This window comes from Cuculus canorus, chromosome 5, assembly GCF_017976375.1.
Source record: "Cuculus canorus isolate bCucCan1 chromosome 5, bCucCan1.pri, whole genome shotgun sequence".
NCBI classification, from domain to species: Eukaryota; Metazoa; Chordata; class Aves; order Cuculiformes; family Cuculidae; genus Cuculus; species Cuculus canorus.
The window spans coordinates 55,526,108-55,545,060 of record NC_071405.1 but is presented as its reverse complement, the minus strand read 5'-3'; the positions used below and the strand labels follow the sequence as shown (position 1 = coordinate 55,545,060).

The 18,953-nt window shown below is 44.3% G+C and overlaps 1 protein-coding gene and 1 long non-coding RNA gene across 10 annotated transcripts in view; both read left to right on the top strand.

Moving 5' to 3' along the window:
• PCNX1 (pecanex 1) overlaps positions 1-3,163 on the top strand; it is an 86,783-nt gene extending 83,620 nt beyond the window's left edge. For all 8 annotated transcript variants that reach the window (XM_054066697.1, XM_054066698.1, XM_054066696.1 and 5 more), the window contains one exon: positions 1,307-3,163. In XM_054066697.1, the coding sequence (XP_053922672.1) occupies positions 1,307-1,447 (141 nt within the window). In that variant the 3' untranslated portion in view covers positions 1,448-3,163. The remainder of the gene's footprint in view (positions 1-1,306) is intronic.
• Positions 3,164-9,096: 5,933 nt separating this feature from the next.
• The window catches only part of LOC128852390 (uncharacterized), a 49,415-nt gene continuing 39,558 nt past the window's right edge, over positions 9,097-18,953 (top strand). For both annotated transcript variants that reach the window (XR_008450212.1, XR_008450211.1), the window contains exons 1-2: positions 9,097-9,525; positions 12,508-12,669. This is a non-coding gene — a long non-coding RNA (uncharacterized LOC128852390). The remainder of the gene's footprint in view (positions 9,526-12,507; positions 12,670-18,953) is intronic.

Genomic DNA, 18,953 nt, shown 5'->3' with positions numbered 1-18,953 from the left:
GGGATCAGCTGTTAGCACCAGTTTTAAGTTGGACAAGTATGTAGTACTTGGGCTTTATTGGGAAATACCTTGTGTCTGAGGATAGAATATTCCTGGCCTCACTCACAGCAGCATAGAAAGTTTATTTGAACAGACTTTGAAGTCAGACTTAAACAGAGCACTTAAATATGCTGTTGCACCAAACAAAGGGGGGCTATAGATGCCCTGCTTCCCTGGCTGAAGTGATCTCCCTGTGTATCCCTTTTAGATCTTGTGCAGTGGACATAGCTGAGTCTTCTGCACCCAGTGTTAGGGAAATTGGCAGCTATCAGCTCGGTATAGTGAGAGTTAAGGGAAGTCTCTTGGATTTGATCTTGGAAGATGTAGCTTCTTTGTACTTTTCTGTGGTTTTTCTCCTGTCTGTATCTTTAGAACTCTTAAACTGTTTTGTCCTTGAGTCTATAAAAGTTAATTCAAGTTGCTTTTAACTTCACCCTGTCTTGAATTTAGGGCTCATTTCCCACATCTGGCAGATATGAGATAATTCTGTTTCTGTGGAGCTGGAAATGCCAAAAGATGTGTTACTGTAGCATCCTTGTAGTTCCTGTGGGTTGCCGAGAAGTTAAGGCTACGTTTTTCTGGAGGCAGCCAAGCAGACATTTGCTCGTACAATATGTGTTCAGTATCAGGCAGGATCTCTGGAAGCAGCAGATCAGAGTAGCTGAATTCTTTAGATCCAAGGGAGTGTGGGACAGTAGTTTGAGGCACTGTCTCTGAAACCCTTCTTTTTTTGTATCATTTTATTATTTTAAATTATCTTTGGATAATTTAATCTAAAACATCAACCTTAAATTCATGGTGAGTAGGGAAGAAAATTAGGGCAAGGGATGTGACTTAAAGGAGACAATAGTTTGCACCTAACTCCTGATAAACTACACTTCTGTGCAATTTTATGCTGGAAAACACAGAAGTATTTTAATTCCATTAGAGCTAGAGCATCAAAATATCCCCAATCTGTATGTGTAGAGTTTCTTCAATTGTTAGTCACTTTACATGAACTGTTTGTTTCTGATTTGGGTGAAGTTTTATTCCTGCTGAAACTCAAATCAAAGGCTGTTTGTTCTCAGGTAAACTGCAGATCTCCAGTGAGGCTTAAGGGGTGGTTTATTTGTGGGTATGCTGTCATGGAAAAATGAGCAACTAAATCAGTATAGAATTTATAATAGTGCTCTTTTTGCCCTCTAAGGATCTTGAATTATTAGCCACAGATTGATATGGCGAATCTCCTTATGGAACTTATGTTTTATTTTACTTTTTTCCCCTCCAGGTGATTCACCGCTGGGTGCCTTGCAGCAGAGATCCAAGTAGTCGGTCCCATATAGATAAAACCATCCTGCTGGTTCAAATCGAAGATAAATATGTTGCTGTTGTTGAAACTGGAGTCCTTGAACTTGGGGCTGAAGTGTAAATCTTTGAGACTGAAACTTCCCTTTCTCCAATGGCTCAGAAGAGAGAAGGGTCCAGAAGAAGCAGCTCCTAGGACATGAAACTTTGGTCCAGTTGTAGGAAAGGACTTGAAACTCAGATTTGTCTAAGTCCCTTTCCCCAAATAAACAAGTGTAAGAAATTTTTTTAAGTTGTTAGCTGCTGAAGAAACATTTGCATGAAGGATAGATTTGTTGAGACATATCTTTTGTTTATAAATTTTGTTTATGCATTGCATAATGCTTTAAATCAACAAATTTTTCAGTTTTAAGATCAGAGCACCTCATATTTTTCTAATTGTTTTGCCAAAAATTGCCATGTCTTGTCACAGAGTGTGTGGAATTCATCCACCTTATTTTAAAGAAATTGACTACAAATCTTCAGTTTGGTGAAACAGTGTAAAGATTTCAGGTGTGGCAAGAAGAGACTGAACAGATGTATAGATTCTTATTCCTTATGAGCTAAACATTAATGAGAACTGCACTAATTTTTTTACAGCAATGCACTAAAAACAACCCTGAGATTGCTGAGAACATTTATTTATATATATAAATATAAGTATATAAAATACCATTATTTAAATTGCCTTTGGGATTAATCCCCTCCCTCTCCATATACATGTTGATGGTAAGGGCTGTGCCATGGGTTCGATTCTATGTTCTGTATTTCGTACAAGTGCATTTGCTGCATCCTCTTCACAATAAATGATAAAATAACAAATATAGATAAGCACCTGAGTATCCCTGTACTACATCAGACTGTTGTGGTGGCAGTGGTACCTCAAATCTGTACAACATGTCTAGCTTTAAAGTGGACCCTAATATACGACCTTTCACCTGTCCTCCCTTAGCTAGCCATGGCTACTTTGCTTTTTTTACACCAAGAGCTGGCAATGTTCTTTCATTTGTTCTTCTCTGGCAGAGACAGTTGTTTGAGTTTTGTAGGGGGAGGTACAGATCCATGATTACTTCATGGATGCTTGAAGGATTTTGGGTTTTTATTCCATCCGGTTTAAAAAGAAACAACAGCAACAACCACCCCTCCCCCAGAAACAAAATGACAAAAAAAAAAAAACAACAAAAAAAATCCAACAAAAACTTGACTTCAACTTTTAAAGAGCTTTTATAGAAGGCACAGCCCTAAACTTGTATCACTCTTACCACCTTGCCTTTTCTTTCCCTTTAGTCTTCATTCTTTTCTATGACTTGAATTTTATTTTCTGTGATTATATATATTCTATGTAAGTGTAATTTGAGTATTTATGACTGTGAAGTTGAATTATTCATGTGTTACATATCCTAGGTTTTATTGTATTTTTTTAAAAGTGTGTATTCAGGGAAACAAGTAACTCAGAACTATGACGGGAGTGTGAGAAGGAAGCTGGTTTGTTCTTGACTTGCAGTTCCTATAACTCACTTCTCTTAATCCATAAGAAAGAGATGTACCTGTTGTGATTGTTTCCTGTTTCTGACCTGTAGTTACATAGGACTCCGTGGGGAAACTGCACACGGTCCTAGTTTTTGGGAGCAGCCATCTTCTTCCCAGTCACTTCCAATTCTTCGTATGTAACGTGACCAGAAGAGATTTCTGACAAACTGCAGAGGTTATTGTAATTGTTTTTCTGACATCAGAGAAACCTTGTCCATTATGTACCTAATGTAAGAGTAAAGTTAAATGGGATGAGAAAAAAAAAAAAAAAGGAAGAAACAGCTACCCAAGAAATACTGGTTTTCCAACTCAAATCACTGTATGCCATCTAGCCGTGAAAGGGTAAAGCCTGTGTGCCTGGTAGCTAGTCAATTCTCGATACTGTTCCCAGAGAATTAATTAAACTGGGACCTTGGTTACATCGTATGCTATGCAAATTTGTAGTCAAAGTACTGTGCATCTTACAGTTGTGAATTACTATTTGGTTTATGCATATGCGTCCCCATTTAATCTTGGTATAAATGCACAGTTCTGGATCTGCCACCATTGAAATAATTTTGCTGTTCCACGTAGTTTGTCGTATGTGCACATTATAGTGTAGTTGAATTCATCTCCTGCATATCTGAAAGTGTACAGTAGATGAACCTTCTTCAGCAGTCTAGTAATGTTGCTGTCAGGAATGAAGAAAATGTATAAGTTTAGAATTGAAGGTGTTTTAGTTAAGTTTTTTATTCTGTATCCTTCCCTTCAGGTAATTACAGAGTTTCTTGTATCACTAGAATTATTGCTTAGACAGAGGAATTTGTTTGAAAATAGGCTGCCATTTGATATTAGTTGCATGACGTTTTTTTCCAGTCTTGAGGTATACAAATGACTAAGAACCAAAATACTTTTTTTTTTTTTTAAAAAAAAAAAACAAAACCAAACAAAAATAACAAAACCAAACTTGGCTGAAGCAACTTTCAGTATGTTAATCCAGGCTCTGAACAATCTCTTTCACTCTCTTCAGGGTGAGATTATGACAATGTCCATTGCTGATAACAGACATTAACATAAAAATTCTAGAGACTATGTAACTGCCTAGAATTGGATTAGTGAACAGCAGGTGGGGAAAAAGAAAGGCTTTATCTAAGGGGCAAAGAGAACTGGTGGATCTTTCTTTTTTTTTCTTTTTATCTCGAGGCTTTTGGTGTGTTGCCTTCAGGAGGTGGATTTTAATGTGGCCCGTTATAACAGGTTAATACCTTCTTTCAGATACTCAGCCAACACCTGTTTTGAAGCCACCTAGTTGAAATTCTGCTTTTCTGTAAGGCCTTAGATAATGTAACTTTTATTAAGGATTTTGTACATTTTGAACTCTTCAGATTCATGTATGATTGTATGTTTGTTTGTGCAAAGTTTGTGTCTTGATTTCCACTGTGCAATGTTTTCTTCTAACTCCCTGCAAGATGGATCTGTCTATGGAAGCTGCTCTTCTAGATGGAGATACTTCATCTGTTGTTTTCTTCTCTTTGGCCTTGGTCTTGATGTGTAGTATTTTTCTCCTGTTATGACTACAGAAAAGATGGGTATTTTCGAATTAGTCCTGTCAGTCCAGATTGAGCTCAACATAGAGCAGACTTTTTTTTTTTAATCTTTCTAAGCTTTCATGAAAACCCATTGTAGATGAGTGCTTTAACTCTGTCCACTTGCATTGTGTGATATTCTCTTGCCACAAGAACATTCCAGTCCAGTCCTGTTGTTTTAATTTCCAGGTAGATCCCAATCTATTTTGTTTCTCTTAGACCTTTTTAAAGGTGGTATCTAGGTGTACATACACAAGGACTTTGTGCTCCCTAAAACAAATAATTAGTGAAGTGCTTGAAAAAAAAAACACTAACCAGATTATGTTCATTGGTAAAAATGGCTGCTGCCTAATTTTTTTTTTAAAACCTCTTCCCATTTCACCTTCTTGTGAAATTGTTTGAAATGCTCTGACCCTAAAACATACATGCACCACCACTGATGACACCGAGACCTTCTGCACTGTATGATCCTTTTGATAAATTCTGGGCATGTGTCTTGTGGCTCAGCATTTGTGAAATGATTTCAGAGTTGAGGGTAGAGCAAAGGGGAAGATGATAATAGTGATTATTTTTTAAGGTAACTCCCTGTAGGTTTGCTGGTGTTACAGCCTGTTTTCCTGGGACATTTGGCATGTTTGAGTGGTGATCTCTATTTTCAGGTCAGCTGTGTAGTTCATCACCAGGCATTCCTTACCCCCATGTTCACCACCGCTTTGGGAACTGAAGAACTGTTATGAGAAGCTGAGATGACTGGCAAGGTGAAAGATGAAGACTTGTGTGGCACAGGTCCATGCCCTTGGCTGTTTGGCAGGTGGCCATAAAGCTCTGTCTGGACTTTGGTGAGGAGGGAGAAGAGATGCCTTAGGATTGGATTCAACTTCAAGATCGTTTCTCTGATGATGTGCAGAACACAGTAAGGCCTAGGAGTGTAAATACAAAGACATGGCTTTAAAGATCTTTTCTTCATTACAAAACTCTCCATTCATAAAATGAAGCAGGATAGATTGTTTCTTACCATTAACGATAGCATTCAAATATTGTTCAACTGGCATTGGATTTGGGGTTATACCACCATAGGTTTTATGTACTTAATTTTATTAAGGAGTTTTATACCTATTATATAGGCATCTTTTCTTTTCTTGTCTGGCTTGCTATTTGATAATCTAATGCAGTACATTCAGTGACGCTGGACTCTTTCAGAAATTATACTAGTAATTACTGGTGCCTTAGTAAAACAGTGGGTACATAACACCTTGGTGGAAAGTAAAGCATGTGGCTTGTTTCACCCCAGCATGATATGTGTATTTCCAAAAAGGTGATTAAGATGGCTGCTCCAAAAGATTTCAGGAGTATGCATACATCACTGGGTCACAAATGTCTGAATATGAGCAACTTTGCGGCTTCTGGTATGTACAGATTGAGTAGATAATCCCAGTATGTTTAGTCTACAACTCTGAAAGATGGCAATCAAATAGCTGGAGAAGTTAACTTGTTACACAGACACCCCCAAAAGCTTGACAATAAGCTGCTGGTTAGGAGATGGAGGGAGAGAGGAGTAGAATATAAATGAAAGGATGGCTTTGTTTTTTAATGGACAATGAAAATATGTATTGCCTCTACCAGCAAATGGATAGCTTTCCAGGGATAGGGATACATGTACCTGCGTGTCTGTGAGTGTGTGTGTCTGCGTGTGTTATTGGAAACAGCCTGTAAATATTGTAGCTGTTTAAAATGGAAAAGGCAGAGAGTTTTTTGCAACATGTTGCAGCAAAAGGACAGTATTGACAGTGGAGAAACACTGAGAAATAAAAAAACCCTTTTTTCACTTGTTGTCATTTATTGCAGTATTACATTCTCTTATGGTGTCAATCTCTCAAATTCCCTGTAATCACTGTTTTAGGTTTACTCAACTCACCCTTTAATGAAGGATTCTCATATTTAAAAATTCTTTCTCTTATGTAGTTGTAGTAGAAAGGAGAACTTCAGCTATTCCTGTTACACTGCCAGCATCATATTCGATTTTAGGCTTTTACGTGAATTGTGCCCTGTGCCGTCCCTTCTACAGTTAAAATGTTTTTCTCTTGTCTTTGTTGAAGGAGTTTCTGTATTTATCATGATTTCTGTTATCTCGGAATCTTTTTTTTAAAGCCCAGACACTATTGTGCTGTCTTTATGTTCAGCTATTCTTCATGCCTCCCATGGAAATATTTAACTAGTGTGGATTAATCAGTGATTTCTAACTTTCTGCTGTGCTTGATCTGATAGCCAAGTGCAGCATTGTTTGAAATCCTGGTGAACACTCTGCTTACATCGTGGTTTAGCTGTGACCCAGCCTGGTTGGCAACGAAATGCAGTGATTTCAATTCCCCCACAGGGAAAGGGAAATGAAACAAAGAGTTGTGGGTTGGAAACTAAAACTATAACAGCTTTAATGAAAGATTATTAAGAAAATATATACAAATATATAAAATTGTCCCCCACCCCCAATGACTACGTTTCTACAGATGCTGCAGAGCAGGCACAGGGAAGAGGTCCTGGGCTGGACTTGGCAACAGGAGGTGGTTGGACTCAAACTGGCTTTAGGAATGCATGGATCCAGTATCTGGGGTAAAAAGAGGCAAGGTCTGTATTGGACATGAACCATCAAAAAAGAGGGCTCGACCCTTGTGATTCCTCGATTTCGTATGGACTGTGCCATAGATGGGATGGAATACTCAGTTGGGCAGTTTAGGGTCACCTGTCCTGTCCTCACTTCCTTCCCGGTGCAACCCTTTTTTGCCCCTTTCACCTACAGCATTCCACTGGCTTGAGGATGTCCTTGGTTTCTGTTGGAATAAATATAAGCAGTGGTCTTTGCATACTAATACCCAGTGTTATCACTTCTAGAGAGATACATAGAAAGCCATGCCATTAACTTCCAGAAAATGAAGTTGCTTAGATGAGGCCTACCTGAAAAGTTAGAAAATTAATTATGCTTTGCCTCAAGCCAGAACTGCTTACGTGGAGCACTTTGTTGATATGGTGAGAATAATTAAAAAATACGCAGTTGCCATCTGCACACTGTCTCAAATTTCTTCACATTAGTACAGAGAATTAGATCATCATCCTGCCTCTTTAAAATCAACACTTTTCTTCTGGAACTTGCTTCTCATTTCGTTTGCTGGACAAAGTGACTTGACTAACAGCTTCTTCAAGCCTTAGTTTATGAATGAAAGGGGAAACTACAAATCTAATGTTCTTCAGGAAAAACAAGTCTGCTTTAATAAAGGGTAGTGAGTCTAGTACTTACAGAGAGCAGCTGAGGTTCCAGCTGTACTTTTAACAGTTGTTGTATCAAAAAAAGGATGCAAGAAGCACTGTTTTTCCAAGGCAAATCCCAGTGCTGTGTTGGGGTGGCACAGAAGACGGATTTATGTTGTAGTCCACTGTTTCTTGCTGTTGGTGTCAGCCTAAGGACTGCAGCAGCTAAAAACCAGGGTGCCTGAGCTTCAGTTAGTGCTTGAAGTTTATTTACCAGTTTAGTTTTGCCTGGGAAGAGTCCAATTCACATGTTCCAAGACTATCTGTGTGAGCCAATGTTTGGGAACAACAGAACCTTTGCTTCCAAAGCATACATCTAGTCTGTGCAAAGTGTAATGCTTTGGCTTTCTTGCTATGCCAAAGTGATCCTGTATTTTGTTTTTAATCGTGTTGCCTCTGAAAAATAATTCTTACATAGAAAGAAGGAGCCCGTGACTGAGCAGGTGATGCTTTGCAGCAGAATGCTGCCACCCTTACTTCGGAGCATTTCTTAAAAGTGTTTTTTTTTTCCTTTTTGTTGGATCAGCTTAAAAGGATTTTGCTCTGACTCGTTAGAAAGTTGTGAGGTTGGTTGATTGATTCGTGTCTGTTTACTTTGCTCGTACTTGTGCAGAATACCTCGTTGTATCGCAGCGCTAACGGCATCCCATGCCAAATGCTTTTTGTGGAAACTCAAATTACTCAAGAAGCGAGCTCACACTCTCAAACTCCTTGTGCAAGAGGTTCGTTTTACCTTTTTCTTGGTAATTCTGCTTTCCTGTCTTTGCTTCGTAAGCAGAAAGCACACCAAGCTCTGCTATGACTGTAAAGGAGAAAACATAGCATGGACAGGTGTTTTATCTGAGTATTTCGGCCTTTTTGTGTGCATTTGTCACCGAAAAGTCAGGATATTTTGGGCTTCCAACCACTGAGAAAGCATTAGGAGCTCAGCTGTCTAAGCAGAGTGGAGTTGCAAAGCATTTATGACACGGGGGGGGCGGGGGGCAGCGCTGTGATGCTCTCGCAAGCTTCTCTGCGCTTTCCCGCTGCGGGGAGGAAGGGGCACCCTCGAACGAGCCCCGGGGCCGGCGGGGGGCGGCCTCGAACTCGCGGCCCCGCGGTGCTGCCTTTGCGGCGGGGGCGGGGCCGGCAGGGGGCGCTCGGAGCCCGCGGCGTGAGGGGGGTCGGTGGTGAGGGGTGGGGGCGGTCAGAGGACCGGGGCTGCTTGTGAGATGCTCGCCAGCCCCAGTGACTGCAAATCCAGTCCCAGTGACTGCGGAGAGCTCGTTTTCAATCCCCACCTGCGGTTTGTTAGCGGTTTGTTTTGGTTTCTGTTTGTTTCCTTCGTTTTGTCGTTATTCTCTTCGGGTTTTTTCCTCCCCTAGTAGTGCTGTTTTATTCTTACCAGCCTGATCTAGTAGGAGGTGCCCCTGCCCGTCACAGGGGGGTTGGAATTGGATGATCTTTACGGTCCCTTCCAACCCAAACTATTCTATGATTCTATTCTCCACCCCCTCCCAGAGCATCCAGATGTTTCTGCTAAGCCGCGCAGCGGAGCTGGGAGCAGCGCTCGCACGCGATGGGTTCGTGCCGAGCTGCCCCATTAGTCCCATAGGCCCACTGTGGCCTTCTGCTGGGGCTGCCACCTCTCCCTTACATTGCCAGGGAACGGACACTGCTCTAAAGAATAGAAGGCTTCCCTTCCTCCCTCCCTCCAGGTGGGAATGCAACCCCAACCCTCAACTCCAGCAACGGGAACTTGCCAAGAGGTACAGCAACAACCCCTCCGGTAAGTGCAGAGCTTGAACACTTCGTTGAGGGATCTCACAGTCTGAAATAGGGTACCTTGGGCCTTACTGGGCTGCTGTGCGTTAACGTTGATAAACTCCCTACAGCCACCAGTGAAGAAAAGATGCTGGAAAGGCTTCACATGGTGTGGGAGCAGACTATCCCATATCCCTGAAGGACGATGCATCAAGGTGGCTTGGGCTGCCTCCAGACCTGCCCTGGGGAGGCATTCTGAGAGCAACAGCAGCGTGTGCCCCACCACGTGCAGCCCTAGCATGAAGTCACAGCTGTTTTCTAGGAGCCCTTTACCTGGGTCAGCTCTGCTGCCAGCTGGCTTTGCTTGGGTCCATGTCCTTAAATCCACAGACCAGGACAGGGATGAGTGAGCTTGATTTGGATATTTTTTGGCATTGTTTTATAACGTCCTTTCAGATGTCAAAATGAAAGCAAAACACTCACCCACCCAATAATTTTCTTTGATTGTCAGTGATCCCGTGGCCAGAGAAATAAAAAGAGATGAACAAACAGCAAGAAAAAGGAAGAAAAATAAATGGGGGAAAGGATCTGTGAGGAAAGAGACTACCTTTGTTTTTCTGGAAGACAGAAGCAATGAAGCGGGCAGCTCGAGTGTGATATCTCAGCCTCTTTCAGTAATTCCCATGTTTAAATGAACCAGAGGTGTATTCTTCAAAAGTGAAAATTAATTTTGAATACAATCCTGATTGACCAAACACCAGTCTTGGAAACTACTAAAAAGGTCATGTAGGCCACTTTTTTCACTGCAGTTTTTTGTACGTGTTACAGTGCATTATCACTCTCACTCAAAATTGCAGATTAAACCTTGGTTCAAGAGCACAGCATCCCTCCTCCTCCTCAGGGCTGGGATGGAGTGGCTGCTGTTTCTCCATACCTGGAGAAATGCGCAGCTAACTCCTGTAACCCAAGCACACACACGTACTGCAGTTGCTTGAAATGTAGCCTAATGAGGATCTGTGTGGCCCTTGCTGCTTGTCCAGGCCCTGCACCCCTTCTGCTGGTGCAGCGGTTTTCACCGGGTGGATTGGGAAGGCGTACTGCGAACCTTCATAGAGTTCAATAACTGTTTTTCATTGCTGTCATGGAGAGAAATCCTTGGGACCTGCACCCTCGTGAATCTCTCCCGCAAGCCTACCTGCTCCATCTGATGTGTGTGCCAGAAAACACAGGCAAGAAATTGTCACCGGTAGGTCAATGCTGTTTTTGTGGAAAACAATTTGCCGCTTTGTCAGTGGAGCGTGTTTTACACATCTGCCTGCTGGGGACATGCGGGAATAAAAGATTCCACTGCCGCGCGTCTGCCAGGGCAAGCGGCTGATGTCTTGGCATACCTGCAGTATCATCAGCAAGCACAGAGCAAGCGGCCGATGCTCTCCTTCTCGCTAGCTTGAGACCTTGGAATCGTTAGCGTAAGACTCGTGGGATAGTAAGAAAAGAATGCTTAAGACAAACAAGCAAAGAAGGAAGAAAACCACGAAGATAAGGGGCACATCTGTAGCAGCAGTCGTTGCACTTTATTGCTGTAGCTGTAGGATGTTTAGAAGTGGGAATTCACTGGGGTAGCTGTTAGGTGGAGAAACACTGTATAAGCCTTTGCCTCTGCACAATAAAGTGATTTTGTTTTCACCCTGAGTGGAGTCTGTGCCTTCATTGCCACAGAAAGAGAGAGCCTGTAGTGGTGTTCCTCAGCACCAGGAACCATGCTAGCCCTAATCCTTTTCCACTGTGGGAACATCACAAGTTTGGAGCATGCCAGCTCCCCCACCACCTCCGTAACTGCTATCTTATGTTAACTTTTTCTCTTAACCAGTGCATTGAGCAATCGGCTGTTGAAGTTCCTTGACACCCGCTGAGATGTGAAGCTGACACTGTTCATGTCTCTCCTTGCCATTGCAATTGCAAACCCCATCATTCAGATGTGTGAAAAACAAAATCAGTAGAAGCTTGTCCCTCTGCGGGTTATAAGATGTCAGCTTTTTCTAGAAGAAAGAGCACTCTGATAGACTAGGAGTGATTACAAATTGTAACTTTGTCTCTTCTTGTCATCATTGTTGTTTGCTATTAATGGGGCATTTTGTTCCATCGATGCATGTTGCGTACATCTACAAGACTGGGGCTCTTTCCTCCCTTGGAGCTGCAAAGAAGTTAACCTGGTGAGGCTGGTGGTGACCAGTGGCCCGGCCTCTCCCAGGCTCCCTTGCCCAGCGATGGTGGAGCCTGGCAACCTGTATTTCTCACCTTCTCAGGATCATTTCTATGAACATCAGAGCGACCTGCTTGCTGCACCCTGGTTTAAACGCTCTTCGCTCACCTTTGCCTGAGGCTGGGAGACCTCTGGGCTGTAGCTTCCTGCAGAAGACTTGTCTTTTATCACTGGATCTGCAAGAATTATCCCTGAAAATGACCCCTGGTCATGGCCTGAGTGATCTGCTTTATGGGCATGTCACCCAGTTTATTAGAAAAAAAATATAAAAATTTCAAAAATGCTTTGTACTTCAAGGTAGACTGTGTTTTGCTGTTGGGAAGTACCTGGGTAAAGGTCCCCTGGCCAGATAGAGATCCTCTCTGCCATCCAGGGAGCCTGGATGTGCCCCTGGAGCTACAGCCTGGCTCCCCCAGCTCCACTAACACATCCTGTTGGCATAGATTTGTTCCAGAGCAAACAGTGTCAGCCTGGTGCTGCCGCAGGGCTGGCTGGGCAGAGAGAGGCTGACCCAACTACAGTAAAAGCAGTGGCACCAAAACATTTGCTGGTGGCATCTGTGCTGAACCTTCCCCAGTGTGACCCCACAGCTGCATGTGCTGCATCCACATCCCCTCCTGGCCCCTCTGCTTGTACTGCCCACCAGCAGACCCCGTTACCAGTCTGTCTGCTTGATGGCAGCTCACAGGGAGCCATGGATGAGGTTTGAGGGCTGATTTGCTTTATCTTTTTTATTTTTTTCAGTTCAGCATGATGCAGAGTGCATCAGGACTGAGGAAGCAAACGCCCCTGAGAAGCGTCAGCCCTAATGCCGTATAGAAGCACTATTGCCTGGGATCTCCGAGTCAAGGAGGCAGCCTGCGCACAGGGAGGACTTTCGTCTGCTGTGCAAACCCTCCATCCTAGGTAAGGATTAGCTGCCTGGGAGCTTGTGCCTGGATAACAAGCGTGCTGTATGAGTACTTGTGGGTTAACATCCCAGTGTGGTTTGGACTGGAAGGGACCTTCAAAGATCATCTAGTCCAACCTCCCTGCCCTGGACAGTGACACCTTCCACTAGACCAGGTTTCTCAAAGCACCATCCATCCTGACCCTGAACACTTCCAGGGATGAGGCATCCATGGCTTCTCTGGGCAACCTGTTCTAACCTCACCACTCAGCATAAAAATTGTCTTATGTCCAAACCAAACCCCTCCCTCTTTCAGTTTCAAACTGTTGCCCCATTCCAGTCGCTATAATCCTTGGTAAAATGCCTCTATTCTCCTTATGGGCCCCCTTTATATACTTAAAGGCAAGGTGCCTACTGGGTGTGCTGGGAGCTCCAGGCAGCAGAAAGAATGTTACCTGCTGTGGAGCTGATAAACAACTAAGATTGATGTTAAACAACCAAGCAGGATCAACCCAAGGGGCAATTAGTTTAATGTCTTACGCAGTTCTGCCTGGGCCTTGTCGGCACTCCAGCTTTGCTCTTGCAGCAGAGGTTGGAGACCTTTGGTGTCGCACATGTGTGCAGGGATTGCCGTGTGCAACCAGCCAACCTTCTCTCATGCCATGCTGTATAAAACCCCCCTCATGGCTAATAATGATTGAAAGTGACCAGTGTAATGAATAATTGGCTTAGAGCTGGTGCTGGCCGCGATTATGAGTTAATCTGTACGTGATGTTACGCTGCATGACTTCCTAACTATTTTCAACAAAATTGGTTTTCATGATGGAAAATGTGTCTCCCTGCAGGAAAAGGCAGTGGTGCTGGCAGCGCTGCACAGCGGCACTGCGAAGCAAGGCTTCGTCTCCAGCATGAAACGCACCATGTAAACACAAATAAATGTTAAAATGTGGGGGGAGCGGTGCTTTTTTCCACTCCTATGCCAAGCCCAGGAATGTGTTCTCACCTTTCCCCATGGCCAAAGGTCCGTCAGCACCAGGAGATGAAAGAGGGGGAGACCCCTTCACCTCTCTCGCCTCTGGCCACTGCAGCTCCTCTGGAGAGGGAGCAGACAGGCTCCTCTCTGCTCCTTGTCACCCCTCGCTACCCCTGGTCCCCTCACTGCAGGGAAGGGGTGAAAGCCACAACACTGCCTCTGAGAGGTCTTGGCACAGGCACAGCTGGAAAAGTGTACAAGCGGCCATCCTCTGGCTGCCAGTTTGGGATTTAGAGGCGTGCCATGGCTTACAGCTAGATCGTTCTCTGTTTTGTTAAATATTTAGCAGCGACTGTTCTAGAGATTAACAGTGAATGATAGAAAAAAAAAAAACCCCAAAGCGTACAGATGACTTTTACAGTCGGGTTTGGTGTACCAGTACTCCCACACCCGCATTTCTCTCCCAACAGGAGCCAAATTGCACAGCATTATGTAACCAGCTATATAAAGAGCGCCTCGAAGGAAGGTGAAAACACCGCCTACTCCCCTCGCCCCCAGCACCCCCTGCCCTCCCCCAGGAGTGTGGGCTGCTCACACCCACCAAGTGCTGTTGCTTAAAGATGCCCTGAGTGCCGGCTACGTGCCTGATGTGCACCCAAATGCTCAAGGAGTATCGGTCCCCATCTGCTTACGGCTCTGGGGCGGCGCTGCCCGAGGTGTTTTTGTGGTCAGAGGTGAGGGATGGAGAAAGAGGAGGAGGGGTTGACGGGCACCATGTGAAGCACAAACTGCGCAGTGTGTTCTGGCTGAGAGCCTTCGCTCTCCTGGTTGCAGGAGGTATTGGGGTAGAGTGACTGATGATTCAGCCTTGTGGCTGGTGTCTGAGCCTCTCGGAGCCATTCGGAGGCAGTCCCTCCTTTGCCAGAGAGATCCTAGGACACATCGTTCCGTATGTGTGTGTGTGTGTGTATATACCGAGCCATACCCTGGGATGTCTGCAGCAAAGCAGGCATCGCACGAGGATTTGGGCAGGAAGTACATGGGTTTCATGAACTGGAATGTCGAAGAGAATTGCAGCTGTAGTTTAGTGCTCCTGCCTGAGCTCCCCTCGGGGATTTGCTATGGGGCACTCACATCTTCTGTGGCAACTGTGTTTCCATTTTCATCATGCAAATGGTTTATAAACAATGCCTGAGGACAAGCATGGCTTTACCAGCTCTCTCTTTCTCATTCATAAACATGCAGATGCTCACCTTTCCTTGCCCTGTTTTCCTTGCTGGTTTTAAATGACAGCTGGGAGGATGCGAAGGGTGGCAGTGAAGAGAACTATGCCTCGGTTGTGCACATAATTACAAAACAGTCATGTAAAATACATAATTGCTTGAACAAGAGCTGCTTAAAATATGAATTCTGACTCAGCTGGCAGCTGCTCTAGCAAGGGCCAAGGATGCCTTGGGAGAAGGTGTCTGTGCAGAGGTTAAAGCTGAGCAGCAAGGCACAGGGGTCTGCATTGAAGTCAAAATTCTGCTGCTATGGTAACTTTTGAATCATCTTAATTCTTTCCACCTCCCTTTTCTTACCCTCTCATAGGTCAAAACAGTTTTATCCATCTCATGGGAAAGAAGTGTTGTGGGAAAGAATTTCTACAATTTCTACATGCATGTCGTGCTATAACATTTTGCATAATACTGAGGTAGATGGAAGCTTTGGATTTTCTCACTTTTGCAGAGAGGCAGTGTTTCTGAATCAACTCACTCAACACAGAGCTAGAAGCCAGCTGAGAAAGCAACCCAGCTGCACGAGTGCTGCCATACACAGGGGTGCTGGAAATCTGAACTCACAGCCTTGAATTTTGCAGCTGTAGCGCCTTCCCCTACAACAGGTAGAGCCAGAGCACTGTGGGAGAGTTCTCTGCAGCTGAAGCCCTTCACAAGGGTCAGGAGAAGAGCCTTCAGAGTGATATAAACATGCCACACACACCAGCATAAGTCCAGTTGCCCATGAGAGGGCTGGAGGTTAGAAAAGGGTTTTCTGTAAGAAATACCTGCCCAGGTGAAGAGGATCTGCTTTGGCTTGTTTCACCATGGGAACAATGAGTCTCAGGAACTCTGCTCTGGACTTCCTTCCCCATATCACCGCTTCTCATTTTTCCCTTTGTCTCCCTTTTTGTACCTTGCCATAAGCTAGATTAATTGTAAAGATCTGATCTTTTATGCTTGCACAGATCCTCAGACAATATGGTCTTTGAATGCTTATCATAATACAATTATTTAGGGCATTGGCATCTGTTCAGACTTCCTGGGAAGATTATAATATTGTTTAGATTCTTTTTCTTCAAATGTGAAAGTATCCATAACGCAGCCTGTGCTGGTGGTGCAGACTAAAGACAGTTTTTTTCAATATGTATGAGATTTCTTCTTGTGCAATATAGGAACCTTTGTGAAGTCAAACACAAAATGAGTCATTACTCCCTTATAAGCCCTCCACAGACGGCCCTCTCCGCTGACATTAGCTCAACGCCGACTCCTCATTACGCCACTTGCAGAGAAATGGCTCTGTGGGTATGTGTGTGTCTTTCTCCCTCTTGCCCCCTGCCCTGGCTTTCCACAGTAATTGCTACTCTCTTTTGCTACCACAAGTACTGGGAGATCTGCAGGAAATTATATTGCTAATGAAGCTATGGAAGAGATTACAGAAGCCCTAAACTATAAATACTCCATCTGTGTTAAAACCCACTGACGTGTATTGTCATTGCTGGTTGGAAGCCAGCGCAGCCAAGGAGGTAGACAGGAACTTTGGGGAGCAGGCAGCGCAGGCAAAACACTCTCGGAGATTCTCTGACCACTGCCCCTAGATTCAAGTCAGCAGCAAGAAATCGGGATTGCAAGCAAAACTATGATTCTTCATTTATCTGTTTTTTTCTAAATACAAATTACATCAAATTACAAGTATCATCTGTAAGGATTTCATATAGTGTCATGCTTAAAGTAGTTTTCTAGCAGCAGTGTAGTATGTGGTAATGGGATGAAGCTGAAGGACCCCTCACAGGTGCTGCAGCAGCATCACCAGTGAAGGCATGGGCCAGTGCATGAGTTCACCCCCGACCCACCCCACCATACCTGAGTCACAGACCCACTGCAGCTGCGTGGAGCATTGACCCGGGGCAAAACCTTCTGCCAGTGAGCGCCTGTAGCAGCCGTTTGGTGCCTGGCTCGTCCACACTCGATAGCCGTGAGTGCCCAACTGGAAGGGCTGTGTGACCCTTTCAGAAGGACAGGTCCTCAGGGCACCTCTCACTCACCAGCTGACCTTTCCACCTGAACACCTGCTTTCTGCCTGACATTGTCATGCCACAATGTGCCTGTGCGAATCTGTACTTCATGTGGTCATCCGAGTTCCTGCCTGTAAAATCCTGAATCGCCTGCAGAGGTATTAAAACCCACTTCTTGTAATTTTGTACTGAGGCAAGTGGCTGAAGAGGAAGGGGGATGCTGTGAAGGATGTCTGCACCTGAGCAGCCCTGGTGAGGTTTGCCTTCTGCTGCTGCATTGACAGACTGTACCCGGGCCACAAGCTTTTCTTTGCAAACAGAATAATCAAAACTTCTGCATTTTTGATGGAATTTAAGATGTTCACATTCTTCACAGGCAAGAGATTTAAGAAAAACAACATTTATTTAGAGAGACGCGATAAACCTTGAGATTCACCGTAGTTGTGTATGTAGAAAATGTATTCTTTTATAGGTCATGGAAATGGGTTAATTCAGGAATTACAGGAGCTGAAATCTGGTCCACAGAAGTATTAGACAGAAAATTTCTTCCAGTACTGGAAGGAGTTACAGGAAAGCTGGGGAGGGGCTGTTTACAAGGGCTTGTAGCAATAGGACGAGGGCGAACGGGTATGAACTGGAGAGGGGCAGGTTTAGACTAGACCTAAGGAAAAATTTCTGCATGATGAGAGTGGTGAGGCACTGGCACAGGTTGCCCAGGGAAGCTGTGGATGCCCCATCCCTGGAGGTGTTCAAGGCCAGGTTGGATGGGCCCTTGGGCTGCTTGGTCTGGTGGGAGCTGTTCCTGCCCATGGCAGGGGGGTTGGAACTGGGTGGATTTTAAGGTCCCTTCTTATTCTGAGAGTCTATGAAAATGTAGCTGGTCACTACAGGTGCCTCTGTTCAAAGCTCTGATCCTCCAGACCTGTGCCAAGATGCTGAGATGATGAACGTGAAGCAGTTCAGGCCTATTAACCAGAGTCACAGGAGATGCTGGCAGCATTCCTTCCCCCTAAAATGGTCCAAGCAGCACAAGATCAATTAGCTAAAAGACTGGACTGTTTCTTATGCTGGGGCGGGAGGGAGGCACATCGATATACTCTCAAATAAGCTTATGCACCAGTTGGCACTGCTGTGGTTTGGTAAATCATTCTGTTAGATAGATTCTTTACCATCAAAAAATATTATGCTAAGACCTACATGTAAAAGGACACACTCCTGGACTGGAGCACTCTGAATTAAGGCATTTACAGAAAGAAAGCTGTACTTTCCTCCTTAACTTGGTCATTCAGTGACTATTTTTTACAATGGTGGTTCATTATTCAATAGTTTCTCTGGCATACGTTTCTTGCCTAAGGTGCTGGATGTTGTGTAGTGAATGAAACAGAGTATTGGACAGCCCATCCTGCCTAAAGAAACAGCGGGTGTAAGAAAATAATGCTATAGTCAGCTTCAATTGTTATTTGTGTATGTCAAGAAGCCAGATCGGTGTTTCAAGCAGATTTCATCTCACCTCTGTTAGCACCAAAGGGGAACTTGCACCTTGCAGCTGATGTGATCTAGCAGCTCTCTGCTGCCTTCCCTCTACCATGGCTCCCAGGCAAGAGGTCCTCCTGCTCCCAGTTTCTGCTCCTCTGGGATTTAGGGAGGTTGCTTCTGCCAGCTCAGGGAGCAGAGCCAGCTCAGAGGGCTGGAGGGAAAATTGGACTTTTCCTTTCCTTGACAGCAAGTTGTTAGGTCATCTCAAGCTATAAATAATATGAGCTGCACCCTCTAAGGAAGGTCTTTATCCAGCAAGCACATTGCCCCAGGAAAACTGCTCTTGGTTCTGCCGAGAACTGCCTAAGCTTCAACACACAAACTCACTTCCGTACAAAATAATGTCCCTGCAAAATGAACTTCCCTGCTTATCACATCCTATCCTGGATGAGAGAACTGTTTGCCCACAGGCAATCAGATCCTAATAACTGATCTAAACCTCCCCAAGAGGCCATTTCCTCTTTTCCTGTCACTTGTTACTTGTCACCCACAGCACTGCAACCTCCTCTCAAGTAGTTGTA